This window comes from Podarcis vaucheri, assembly GCF_965113315.1.
Source record: "Podarcis vaucheri genome assembly, chromosome: 8".
NCBI classification, from domain to species: Eukaryota; Metazoa; Chordata; class Lepidosauria; order Squamata; family Lacertidae; genus Podarcis; species Podarcis vaucheri.
In genome coordinates, this window is record NC_138766.1 from 69,228,711 (window position 1) to 69,242,319 (window position 13,609).

Sequence of the window (13,609 nt, forward strand, 5' to 3'; positions counted from 1 at the left end):
AATTTGTTTACAGTGTCCTGGGACCATAAAGTCCTGTTGGCAACCCATAACTCAGAGCAGGGGTCGCCAACATGATGCCCGTTGGTGTACATGCACCTACAGAGGCATTCACTGTCACTCACCTTGCCTCTTCTAGTTAAATTAGACTGAAAGAAGCATTCTGCTGTAGCCAATAGGTTGTGGTGTGTGAGAGACTGCATGTGTGTTGTGTTCACAAATGCGCCTCTGGCCCCAAAAGTTTGGCACCCCCAGAGCAAAAGCAAGAACTGTTGTTTTGCTCCTCTGAAAGTTGCCATATATTTGCATCTGTAAACAAGCACAAGCAAATTTTATGCAAAGTTGTGTCATGGACTGTGCCTTGAGTCTTTTAAATACTTAGCATGCAGCTGTAGTCTGCAGAACGAGATCTCCTTTGTTAAACTTCCCAAGTCTAACAGGTATCATAGCCTAACCGGGATTTTTGTTGAGGTTAATAGGATTTGTCATGGGATTTTAAGTGAAATTCTGTGCTCAGTTACACTCATGTAAACTAAAACTAATTCCATGGGATTATATTGGGCTTATTTCAGTGTGCAGCCCTGAGCTCTCTCACACATACTAGCACCACTGCAGCTCTCCTCATTTTTGACCAAGTGGCAGCTTCTCTCTGGCTTGATGCCCAAATTTCACAAAATGGCTCTGGTGGAATACAAGTGATTTCATCAGTCCTTTGCATACTTTAACAAACGTACTCTCTGCCCCAATGGTGGTCTAGCAATAGTCTACATACCATGCTATTTTTTAAACAGATCACTGCAGAGATTATTTTAAACACGCTCTAATCCATTCTGTATTCTCCTCTCATTGTGCACAGAGATTTATGGATGTAACTTCCTGCACATCTGGATTATGACAGACCTCACAGTTGTTCCCTGCACCCACCCCTTACAGCAAAAACACCAATGCCTTCTACAATTTCTGCCCCTGGAAAGTGCCGTGCTCTTAAAACAGAGAAATAGTGTAGAATTAGGGAAGGCAGCAAAGATGGAGAGGATCTAACAAATATGAACAAGTGTTTCCTTTGATGCAAGAGGAGTCCTGCATTCACTGAAAATGATCATGTTAGTGTGTGTGTGGCCTCCAGAATGTCAGTATTTTGCAGAAGGGACCAAAGCACTAGCCTGAAATTTAGGCTTGCACAGTTGAAATGGATTTAAGTGCTCTTTTGCCCTGGCACATCAAAACCATTTTTCTTTTTAAAAGGGGGACTTTTGCAGTTGGGAAAGTGACAGGAAAATACATTCAAAAGTGTAGGATGAACAAATGGGACGCTGTGTAAACAGCTCCCAAGCAGATCAGGATGAGGGCTAATTGTCATATAACTACCCCATGAGCAAATGAGAATTAATGATCACTGAAGACAGGACACAACACCATGTAAGCTTTTTTTCAAGCAAATCAAATTAACAGGAGGAACCCAGAGAGAAGAAACACAAGTAGTGAAGACAAATGCCACAGTCCTACAGTTATATGCCTGGTGCTTCCTTATTCCCTTTATTCCAAACAATTCTGTAGTATGACACCAGAGAAAGTTGCATTACAGGTTTCTCCTGTAACTATGTTTTTAGGAGAAATAGAATGGCACAAGGAAATGCTTCAGTGCTTATTCTACACTTGCAGTACAGTTCTATGCACGTCTTCTCAGAAGTCCCATTTAATCCAATGGGCTGTACTCCAAGTAATTGTGTCTAGGATTGCAGTCTTCAGTATGCCTCTGCTGGATTGTGTCCAAATGCTCCATATAAATGAATCGCCCATATGATTCAATGTGCAGATGAAGATCCTCTCACTCATCTCTGTGCAAACTTCTCAGCTTGATTCTACGTAGGGATGTAAGTTTTCAAATTTCCCTAAAATTGACTGAGCTCTGATTTAGCAGGTGTTGGTGACACGCAATTTTGTTTTTAATTTACTTCCTTATTTATATCCACCCTCCTTTAAAAAAAACAAAAAACGGGGGAGCAATCCTATGCACAAGAAGCCAGTGTTAAGTTTAGCCACCATAAAGCCACACCAGATCATAAACCCCCTTCTGCATCTGAGCTACTGCTGCTGCTCTGCCTGAGCCAGACAGAGGGAAAACAAGCCTTAAATAATGTTCTAATGCAGGTTTGCCAGGTTGCATGACTGAGCTGGGCTTAGGATCCAGACTAAGTTCTGTCTCTCTGGTCCTGCCCTCACCACATTCCTCGAACACCCCTTTTGGGTAATTTGCACTGGCCAGCTTTGGCTCAGCCAGGATGTGCAAGTTACAATGGCATCTCTTTGGCTAAGCCAGGGTTGGGAACTTAATGCCAACCAAGACAGAGATCTCCTGCACCCTAAGGTGCTTAGCCCAGTCGATTTTACCACAGGATTGCACCCCCCCTCCTGTTATGAGATTGAAAACACTGTAATCTGTAAGTTTCCTGGAGGTTGTCGCTTGCAAACACTTAATTACAACTGCCACCAGTTAATTGTATGAAAACAACCTGTTTTTTGTTTTTTTTAAAAGAAATGGATAGTTTAGCAAAGGGATTCCCCACCCACCTCATATTGCCCTTTTGTGTTTGATCTTAATGTTCTTTTTAATTTATGCCTACCCTGCTGTTTTAAAGTCACCCAGTTTGATGACATCTTGTGGTGCTGAGCTCCAGAGATAAACAATGTGCTGTGTGAAGATGTACTTTCTTTTGTCTTTCCTGACAACATTCAGCTTCAGTAACTGATAAATTACTCAACGAAAAGATGGGTGGTGGTGGTGGGAACCCCTATCTGAGGTCAAAAAGTGAAGGGGGGAGGGGAGAACTGTTGTTTGACATATTTTTATCAGGCATTATGCAACATACAGAAAACTAGGTTTTGATATCTTGGGTTCATATTACTCAGTTTATAGCCAGAGGAGTGGCTTGAAGGAGCTCTGGGTCAGCTTTTAAGAAGTGCTTAAGACTTCCTGTGCAAATAAACACAAATGCAAGAGACCTACCTTGGTGTAAGTCTGCCCTCTGCAGTTTTGAATAGGAATACTATGCTTACTTTAACTACACGGACAAGCAATCCTCCTTTTTGTGATCTGAGAACATTAAAAAAACAACCTTCTAAGACATTAAAATAGTGGACTGGAATGTAGAATCTAGTATGTGTGCTTTTAGCCAGATGAAAGGCAGAATGGGCTGTTACATACTAGAAGAACCAAAGTACAGTGGTACCTCAGGTTAAGAACTTAATTCGTTCTGGAGGTCCCTTCTTAACCTGAAACTGTTCTTAACCTGAGGTACCACTTTAGCTAATGGGGCCTCCCACTGCCGCTGTGTGATTTCTGTTCTCATCCTGAAGCAAAGTTCCTAACCCAAGGTACTATTTCTGGATTAGTGGAGTCTGTAACCTGAAGCGTCTGTAACGCGAGGTACCACTGTAGACATAACAGGGGGAATTTTTACTTCTGAAGGAGGGGTGCAGAACTTTTTTGCCCCACTGAGACAGCTTTTTATCTTCCCTCCTGCAAGCAGTTGTAGATGTGACCTTTATAAGCTCCTCAGACCAAACACCCATCCTCTTGTACTCTGTAAAAGTACCAGACTTGCAGATGGCATTAAAATTATAAAAAACACTCTAAGGTTCCCATTTTGAATAGGACTTTCTTATACATTTTCCGTACGTTGGAAACTCCCCTGTGATCTTCAGGTGAAAGGTGGTATAGAAATTTAATAAATAAAAATAATAAATAAAAGTCAGGAGTGGACACAGACCAATGTTGCTAGCAATGTGTTAGATCAATTTCTAAGTGTGATCGGTGTCTCTTAGTATGAATGTTGATTTGAAGCATCCAGCAAACCAACTTGTACAGGTCAAAGCCGGGTTGACCAAAAGCTAAAGTGCGCTGGGAAAAACATGGAAAAGGATGATATTTTTATGAATCATACTGGGGCTAGTTCATATACTTGGCCTGCTGGCAATTGGATGCTCTTACACCTGAATAGTCGCTGGAAGGTTTTGCAATCCCATTCATGGAGTTGTTTTCATGGCAAACAGTTCAGGTATCTCATTTGCCATGAGCGAAGGGTTCATGTAAATAAGCCCCCCTTTCAGCAACTCTGAGGGGGGAAAGAATCCTATTTGGCTTCAAACATGGCATTGTGAAGCCCTCCCTTCAGACTGCCTATGTAGGTCAACTGCTTTCCCAACAGATGGCTCAGAACCAAATAATCAACTCTGTCCATGCCCACTTAGCCCCTAAATCCTGCAGGTTTCAGAGACCTGAGCTGCCAACATTATCAAGAGAATGAAAACTACAGGACTGCAGGGGATAATACTGTGCTTTGCATTTATAGCGTGTGTTTTAATTTAAAAAACAAACAAACAAAACATCAAGTACAACTTCCATTATCAGATAGTTATACAGGTAGGAAAGAATAATACGTCAGTGACCCACACACAGCGTGTAACAGAAGATCAACCAGGTAAGTCAAATGAAAAGCAAGTAACATCCTACTCTGAATACCACCCCTCCCAGATTCAGTTCTCAAAGTGCATTAGCTTTGCTTTCTTTTATGTTCTTGCTCATTTGTTATGACACTCAACATTTTTGTATTCTTACGAAGGGTTTCAGCTAATGGTTCTAATGAAGGAACCAATAACAAAGGAAAAAGGGGACATCCCTGTTCAGTTTCCCTATGTGTTTTAAAACTCCGTCAATCACATCAGTTGACGTGGACTCTTGTCATTATTGGACAATATAGAACTCTGATTACCTGTGTAGAATATTTACCAAAATTTATTCTTTCCAAGACACAAAATGAAAAGGACCAATGAAGATGATCAAACACTTTATGGGCACCTAAACATATGATACTTAATGTCTTGTGCTGTGTAAAATGTGTAATATTTAAAATATTTCTGATATAGTCTGCAATATTTTAAATTGCCAATTACTGTTTCTATTTCATCTACAATCCAAGTCCGGATAAGATCCTTTTCTTTAATCCCCCCCCCCCGAGTTGAAGTCTTGTTTAAGAAGTCAAATTGCTATACTTGTTTGTAACACACTGAGGCACAGGTCAACAGTGTATATAGCATCTTTTAGGCTTTTGAAGTTCTTCAAGCACAATAGTTCAGTAATTCCAACAGTAACCTGATAAGACTGGTCTGTGCTGTTCTCCACATACTGCAGATGGTGTGCGTGTAGGACCAGTGCTTTGTCTAAGGTCACCTAGTGAATTTGTATCTGAGGAATCTCCTGGCTTACACTGCACAGAACTAGCTCTTAAAGATGATAGAATCTAGTGGTGTTTGCTGTGTCAACCACTGTCTAAGTCAGGGATGCCCTCTGGATGTTGTTGGACTACAACTCCCAACTTTCTTGACTGTGGGCTAGGCTGATGGGAGTTGGGAGTCCAACATTTGGACTCCTCATTCCTGGTCTAAAAACACCTTAGGTCCAGCCAGCTATATCTGGCTAGGATCAGTCACACCAAACCCTGCCTCCCATCAGTAACCAATATTTATAGTCACTCCCAACCCCATCTCTCAATAATAATGATAATAATAATAATAATAATAATAATAATAATAATAATAATAATAATCAGTATTTATATAGTGCTGTTTACTAATTATTCAGTGGGTTTCACACTCCTTATTTCATAAATACCAAACTATGCATGTATTTAACATTTCAGGCATGTGTTAGCTATCAAGACACCATGGGGGCCAAAAAGAACAAATACAACAGGCAATTAATATATGAAATTTAACCAACTAACTCAGATATGCCAAGAATACAACTTTTAATGACTCTAGCATTACAGAGAAATTAGATGGAACGATTTCTGCCTTGTGGACTTTTAGACTCCATATTTTGGTTTAAAAGAAAGTATATCCAAGTTATTTATACTCTGATTCTAAACAGATTACATGGTCTAAAAGAAATTCCTTGCATAGGATGATGTGTTTTGAGATCATATGAGCAACAATTTTTTTTCCAAATGTGCTATTGTTTCCCACATTCTGAGTACTACTCACTTGCTACAATTGTTTATGCTTCAATGCGCTTTTAAACTTTCAGTGCTACAGAAAAAAACTCTTGGAATAGTGCTACACGTGTTGGTTGAGAAAATAATTCAGGATCAGCTAAATCATACAACTCAAAATCATACAACCCTGCTAAGTCATCCTCTGAGCAGACCCACTGAAATCAAGGGAATTCAGTTATGCAAGTCCAGTTCATTTCAATATGTCCACTCTGGGTCTGACTAACACTGGGCATCACCCATCGGCTCAATTCTTTTTTTAAGATGGAAATGGGGATGCAAGAGTTCTGAACCGCTCTGATTATATTTGGTATTCCGATACAAAGATTAAAATATGGAATGTGGATGCACTGACAGTCTCAAAAGACAACTGAAATAGACATCTAACAACAGTTTTCTGATAACTTAAAACTTGCAGAGTGCCAGTGAAGGTGGAATAATCCTACACCTAATAGGACGTTTACCCTTGTCCCCCGCAAAGAAATACACTGATTTTGAATATCTTTCCAAAAAAATTGTTTAGGCTCCGTCGCAATATCATTTACAGGAACAGCTTTGAGTGGCTCAATCCAATGCATTCTACTCAGAAGTAAGTCCTACTGAATTCAGTGGGACTTCGTTCCAAGTGAGTGTGCACAGGATTGCAGACTTAAGGGAGCAGAAAGAGCTCCACCCTAGCTCAACTCTAGTTATGTTTACTTAGAAGCAAGTACCACCATGTCCAGTGGGGCTGATTCCTGGGATGACGTGCATGAAGACTGCAGCCTAAGAACCTGGCTCACAACTAGAAATGAGCTTATTAAAATGCTGGAGCTGTCGTGTCATTTTTCTTCCCATTGCTGGACTGTTCAAGCTATTTGCTCTTGCTCTGAAAGCAAGCTTCAGCATCTTGCTAAAACAACTCCGAAATGACATTAATTTGAAGACTGGCTCCCTACATACACATCTGCAGGTAAAAAGCCAAAGCCAAAATATCCCACATGCATATTCAAAAAGTGTTCTAACCCAGGTATTAGCTTAGACAGATTTCTCTTTCTTTTCAGGTGTATCTCTCACTTCTACATTTGTGGGATGCCTTCTAGGACCCAGACCTTGTTTCCTTTCAGCTTCACTTCCTGCTACACTGGAAGTACTCAACAGTTCTGCCAGCCTGGTCCTCTAGGCCGAGGAAGGTATCCAGCTTACTATGCCCCCCCAGTTCCATTAGTTCACAAGGGAATCGCAGACAAGGCAAAGTCCAGAGTTTGTATTTGGATTATCAAGATCTAAGTGTACATGGAACACACTCAATTCATCACTCGTGATGCCGGGCGATGAACAGATGGTCTTCATACAGAAATGAGCATGTGGGTGACAAAGACAACTTCATTCGACGTGTTTGCTGCAAACCCAGCGGAGCTGTCGATCTACAGTGAGGTCTGTTAATTCATCTATTGATCTCCAAGTGCACTGACAAGCATAGGCCCTCGATCCTTTCTTGGTTAGCATCTTCGTCCTCAACTTGCAGAATTCAGGCATGTTATTCCTACCAATCAAAAATATTCTATTTCAACAGCGTTCTTGTTTTATTATGCTTTTACGTTTGTTGGAAGCCGCCTGGACTGGCTGGGGCAACGCAGTCAGATGGATGGGATAACAACAACAACAACAACAAAAAAAACCAACTCCCTCAGAACCACACAGCCAATCGTTGCCCAATTAGCCACAGAGTGGAACAAAGACAAAGGCACTCTACCCTTGTCACTGAAATGAAAGCCTTTGGGTCTTTCTGCTATAGGCTTTCCCCCAAATCTATGTACTGAAATATCCACATCTGCAATTCTGTAAAGTTGATATCAGAACATTTACGGACCACAGCATTTATATGATACCCCACTGCCATATAGTAAAGGGGTAAAGGGACCCCTGACCATTAGATCCAGTTGTGGCCAACTCTGGGGTTGTGGCGTTCATCCCGCTCTATAGGCCGAGGGAGCCAGTGTACAGCTTCTGGGTCATGTGGCCAGCATGACTAAGCTGCTTCTGGTGAACCAGAGCAGCGCACAGAAATGCCATTTACCTTCCCGCCACAGCGGTACATATTTATCTACTTGCACTTTGAGGTGCTTTCGAACTGCTAGGTTGGCAGGAACAGGGACCGAGCAATGGGAGCTCAACCCGTCACGGGGATTCGAACCGCCGACCTTCTGATCGGCAAGTCCTAGGCTCTGTGGTTTAACCCACAGCACCACCCGCATCTCTCCACTACCATATAGGTCACATCAAATATTCCTATCAATATTATCTGCAAAGCATACCTGAAAAAGAGGTAATCACATGACTGATCCCACTGAAAGTCATCGTATTGCAAAACGCGGAAGTCACATGCAGTACACCGCAGCTGATCACAGGTTCTGTCCAAAAAAGATTACAAACATTATAGATTAAGCACATGGAACAGTTCAATGAACTAATTTCTTAACTTATTAAACTTGTTCATATTATCCAATCTCATAATAGGTGCATTTCTTAAATCTTGACAGAAGTGTGAAAAAACTCACAATTTAATAAACAGCTGTTAAAAGGAAAGGAATACTCTGTTTCACATTTCCTATCCTAACACACCAGAACTAGACTAACCTTTAAACAGAATGGTTACACTCTAAGCTTTCAGTGCCACTGTTTAAAATTAACCTCCACTAAATAAAATCGATTCTTACCATTCAATAAGATAAAACCTCAGTTGATTAAAGGCTGCAACTCTGGTATTTACTAATTCAATTTTCACCCTTTTTTCTATGTATGGGTAAAAGCTTGGGTTCCTCCATTTTACAGGAATAAGTTAGCCTAGGAAAAATCCTTATGGCAACTGCCCTTTATGGCACATCACAGCTGATCTCTCACCACTTCCCTCCTCGCAAGAGGATCATGTCTGTGAAACTATGTGAACATATATCCAAGATCCTCCGTGTTTCTGATTCATATGCTTCTTTAACATGGGTAAGCATGATCTGTACACACGAATGCTAGTGGTATACAGAAATCTAAACAAACATGGGCTGAATCTTGCATGTGCTGGGGGCTTTTCTCACCTGCCTTGCCACTGGCTGATGCAGCAGAATAGTGAACTCAGACTGACTCCTTGTGGCTACCAGACCACAGGCTGAGATAACTGTGTGCAGCAGCTTGGGTGGGGGTGGAGAGGGTCACAGATGGTGCAAAAGCTCCCAGGTTCAGTCCCAGCCATCTCCAAGGAGGACTGAGAAATGCCTCTGCCTGAAACGTCAGAGGGTTGCTGCCAGTCCGTGTAGACAATACTATGCCAGATGGACCAACAGTCTGATTCAGCATAAAGCAGCAGCTTACAGTATGCTCCTTCCTAATATAGCAGTAAGAGAAACATGAAGGTCTCATAATGCAATTGCCAGTATTTATTTATTTTTAAATGCCTACCTCTGAGAAATATTTGTTCCTATACCATGTGGTGCGCTGCTTCCACCAAGATATACAGGGCAACATCTACAAGAAATAAATCAGAAAGCCTTGAAGTAGTTGTGAAGAAGAAGAAAACCCCACACCCCAAACCATTTGCCTGCAAAGTTTGCATCATTTGATTTCTCAGGTGTCATTACGCTAGTGAGCATGTGTACCTTTTCAACAAACCTTTTGTTTGTAGAACTATAAGGCAGGACAATTCAGAAGAAATGACAATATTATTATCTGCATGATATATGTATCTTGGGGGCAAAAAACCCAACTGTAAGAGAAATACTCCAGAACCTGCAGGGTTTCTACCAAACACAACAGGGGCTAGAAATCAAGCAATCATCATCATCAACATGGAGAATTAAGTTCTGAAAAGCTATTAAAATTCCCCCGCCCTCATTTCATGGCATATTCTATATCGTTAAAAGAAGAACTGATGCTACCATTTCTTCATAAACATCAACTGGTGCTCCCACATACTCACAAAACTGTCAGCATTAGGGAGACCAGAAGCTAAAGAGTAGAGCGTAGCTTGCCAAACACACATGCTGAAATTCCATCTTCCGCACAGCTATTAAAGATGTAGGAGCCCCGTTCTCTTTTGCATCTGGCTGCCCTAACCAGCAAGAATGCAACAAGCAATAACATTCTGTCCACTGAAGACATAGGGTTTGATCCATTCTATGCTAGTTACACTTAGGTCCCATTGAAATCAAAGTGAAAAGTTAGCAATGATTCAAATGAATCTGCCCTTTCTTCCTTGCTGTCCAGCACAGTGGTACCTCAGGTTAAGAACTTTATTTGTTCCAGAGGTCTGTTCTTAAACTGAAACTGTTCTTAACCTGATGTACCACTTTAGCTAATGGGGCCTCCCGCTGCCGCCGTGCTGCCGGAGCACGAATTCTGTTCTTATCCTGAAGCAAAGTTCTTAACCGGAGGTACTATTTCTGGGTTAGTGGAGTTTGTAACCTGAAGTGTCTGTAACCTGAAGCGTCTGTAACCCAGGGTACCACTGCAATTTGAAACTGCGTCCCAGGTAAGACTCTTCCTTCTAATCCACCCTCAAAATACACATACGCTATATGGATCTTTTGGCAGAACTTTCTCGTTCCCATGTTGAACATAGACAAATTTACTTCTGAGAAAACATACATAGCTTCTGACGAACAGTGATATCCTAGAAATAGCTATATGGAAGTACCCTTCCATGTGTTCGATGGTGTTTAGTCTCCGATAACCTGGCATTAGAGTGCAGCCTAAACCTATGCACACATAAATGAAATAGCCATACCATTCTTCCAATCTGCCCCTGCCTTCACTTCCACTGTTGTTTTGCTTATCCTGAACTTTAGATTGTAAGCTCTTTGGGGCAATGACCTACCCAAGGGTGCGATGCAAATAACTCAAGTCCCACTGATTTCAAGGAGAACAGCAAAAAGTAAATGCACTGAGTTCAACAGGACTTACTCTCAGGTAAGTGTGTACAGGCTTGCAGTCTTAGTGCAACTAAGTCACTCTTGCTCCAACCCATGCATTCTTTTGTTTACCGACTGTCAATACAGTTAAGTTCAAAGCATTTACTCACTCATGTGATTTTTACTTACCTCTTACCATGAGCTTGAACGGAGGTAGTTCTATTTTCAGATGCAGGGCTAGGTGACGTAGATTTATGTTTCTAATAAAGAGAGATAGAGATGGGGACCTCTTAACACAAACCAGAAGCACGGTAAAGTTTTCCTGCTTTTATTTCCAAATAACAAGGACCAGAAGTCTACTCGAAGAGGAGGAAGACAGAGGGTAGAAAAACAGCAAACAACACGAGGGCTTCACAAATGGTTCCCATTTCTGCAGTCAGCTGCAGCAAGGATACATGGGGAACCATACTGCTCCATCAGTCAGGCAGCATTTTCCTTCCTCCAGTACCCATTCTCTTAATGTGAACTTTGGGTTCTGGCCTGGAGTAAATGGCTCTGGCTGATGCATAGGACTAGAAATTCTAATCTGATGTGATAACTGAAGCACTGTTAGCTTTATTCCACATTAGGGAATCCAGAACACTTTTTCTCTGCTTCCTTGGCTTTCGTTCTACCCACCACCACCATGTGGCCCTGACTGATTACTCCTGAGGGAACCCCGTCCTTGACTGCGGGGGAAGGTTGTCTATTCTTACTCTAGACTTTCACCACTTTCCCTTTTCATCTGGCTTTCTTCTTCAAAGGTTCTGACTGACACTCCCCCCCCCAACTTTCCCTTTCCTCAGAGGTTGCTTTGTCTTGACCTACCACAAGATTTTTGGCATAGCTGTTTTCGTCGATGATATCTTTAATTATGTCATCTATGTCTTCTTCTTCACTAGCACCTTTTGTCAATACTTTGGAAAATCTGGAAAGAAATGGAAGAGGAGCATCCTTTGGTAAGTTTATTTAGAAGACGCTGGCCAGTATGGGGATAGCTGCTTCAGACACTTAAAACCCCAGTGGCAATTGTCACACGTGAAAATGACATGTTTTGTCTCCAAGTATCCGCAGTGTGCACAGTGGCCAAACACAGTTTCCCACAAAGGTGAGAGGAAGCAATGATTGTTCATCCATGATACTTGCTGCTTATGCAAGCCTGCCCAGATGCTTAGAAAGCTGAGGTAATTTTAAGCTGTTTTAGTATTTTAATTTTTGCATGTTTTAAAGCAGGGTTGTGATTTTTTTATATTTTATTTTACTGTTTTATCTTCTGTAAACCGCTTTGTTAGTTTGTTTGCAGTGCCTAAGTTTTATGAAATAAAATAAATAAATGCACAGACTGTGGCCTGCAACTGTGGCTTGAGATCCATCTTCCCTGGTCAAAATAAAAAAATTCCTTCCAGTAGCACCTTAGAGACCAACTAAGTTAGTTCTTGGTATGAGCTTTCGTGTGCATGCACACTTCTTCAGATACAGTGTGTATCTGAAGAAGTGTGCATGCACACGAAAGCTCATACCAAGAACTAACTTAGTTGGTCTCTAAGGTGCTACTGGAAGGAATTTTTTTATTTTGACTATGGCAGACCAACACGGCTACCTATCTGTAACATCTTCCCTGGGTTTGACATAATTCAGTGGAGCAGTTGGTGGAAGGGGAAGAGGGGTAAACTGAGAGATAAGCTAGAGGGGGTGTTGGAGAATGTTAAAAAGATGAAGATGGGGATAGTCTGAAGGACTTGGGAAACGCTGGTGTGTTCATGCAAGCTAAGAATCTGGCAGCAGTAACAGCTGGGTAGTCGCGCGTCACGCCGCCTGGAAACGAGGGAGGGAGTAGAACGGAGAGACTAAGCGGCACCCACAGAGGTAGAACACGCGGAAGAGTCGCGCACAACCCTCAGTTCTGGTTTCCGCTCGAACACGCTCCTGTGCGGGCCAGGAGTATCATCATGCACAAGAAAGAAGGCAAGGGAAAGGCATGTTCCGCCAAAGCACTGGTGTCCTTGCTGTACAGTATTTTCTTCTTTTTCTCTGCATGGGTTGCCCAAAGGCTGGGTGGGTGGAAGGTGGGAAAAGCATGAGATGCGCAAACGGATGCATGCTTGCTCGGAAGAATCACCTAATTCAATTGGGCTACTTTCGTAGTAACTTCGCTTAGGGTTTGGTGAGTGCAACCTAAACACGCTTAGAAAATGAGGAATTTTTTGTTTCGTTTTTAAAGGCTTCGGAGCTTTCTGAAGTTTGCACTACACGCTAACAGGGAACCGGAAGTGCCGTTAATACTTTTCTTTGAAACTGCGCTCCCCTTTAGGGGCATCTCGGAGGGGCGGGGGGGAGAAAGGCGCGAGCATGCGCAGTGCTCACCTGGCCCTCTCCCCCGCCGCGGCGGCCTCGGCTTCGGCCTCTTCTTCCTCCTCGCGGAAGCGGTTCCTTTTCCGCCCTTGGCCTGGCCGGCCTCGCTCCGAACAGTCTCGCCTCGAGAGGCGGCAGAACTTGTTCTCTACCTCGTCCAGCAGCTCATCTAGGTCGTCCGCCATCTTAGCCTCTCCTCACGTCTCTCACCCCCCTTCCCCTCGTTGCCATGGTAGCAGCGGGGGGGGGTGGGAGAAGGGCGAGGGCAGGCGCGCCCCGCCCCCACGTCTA

The 13,609-nt window shown here is 42.5% G+C and overlaps 1 protein-coding gene across 1 annotated transcript; it reads right to left on the minus strand.

Annotated features, from left to right (window-relative positions):
- Positions 1-4,325: 4,325 nt before the first annotated feature.
- Positions 4,326-13,609, minus strand: CFAP418 (cilia and flagella associated protein 418). Its single transcript, XM_082235244.1, has 6 exons — positions 13,331-13,609; positions 11,795-11,894; positions 11,117-11,187; positions 9,480-9,545; positions 8,345-8,440; positions 4,326-7,572 (listed from the first exon to the last, which is right to left on the minus strand). The coding sequence occupies exons 1-6, from the start codon at positions 13,501-13,503 to the stop codon at positions 7,413-7,415; spliced, it is 666 nt and encodes a 221-aa protein (XP_082091370.1). The 5' UTR covers positions 13,504-13,609; the 3' UTR covers positions 4,326-7,412.

Bases quoted from the DNA above. Each gene is read 5' to 3' on its own strand.
- CFAP418 (XM_082235244.1), bottom strand. From the start codon at position 13,503: ATGGCGGACGACCTAGATGAGCTGCTGGACGAGGTAGAGAACAAGTTC. The intron at 8,441-9,479 runs GTAGGCATTTAA...TTTTTTGGACAG, and splicing joins GGAACAAATATTTCTCAGAG to AACCTGTGATCAGCTGCGGT. The intron at 7,573-8,344 runs GTATGCTTTGCA...TTTGATTGGTAG, and splicing joins TGTGATTACCTCTTTTTCAG to GAATAACATGCCTGAATTCT.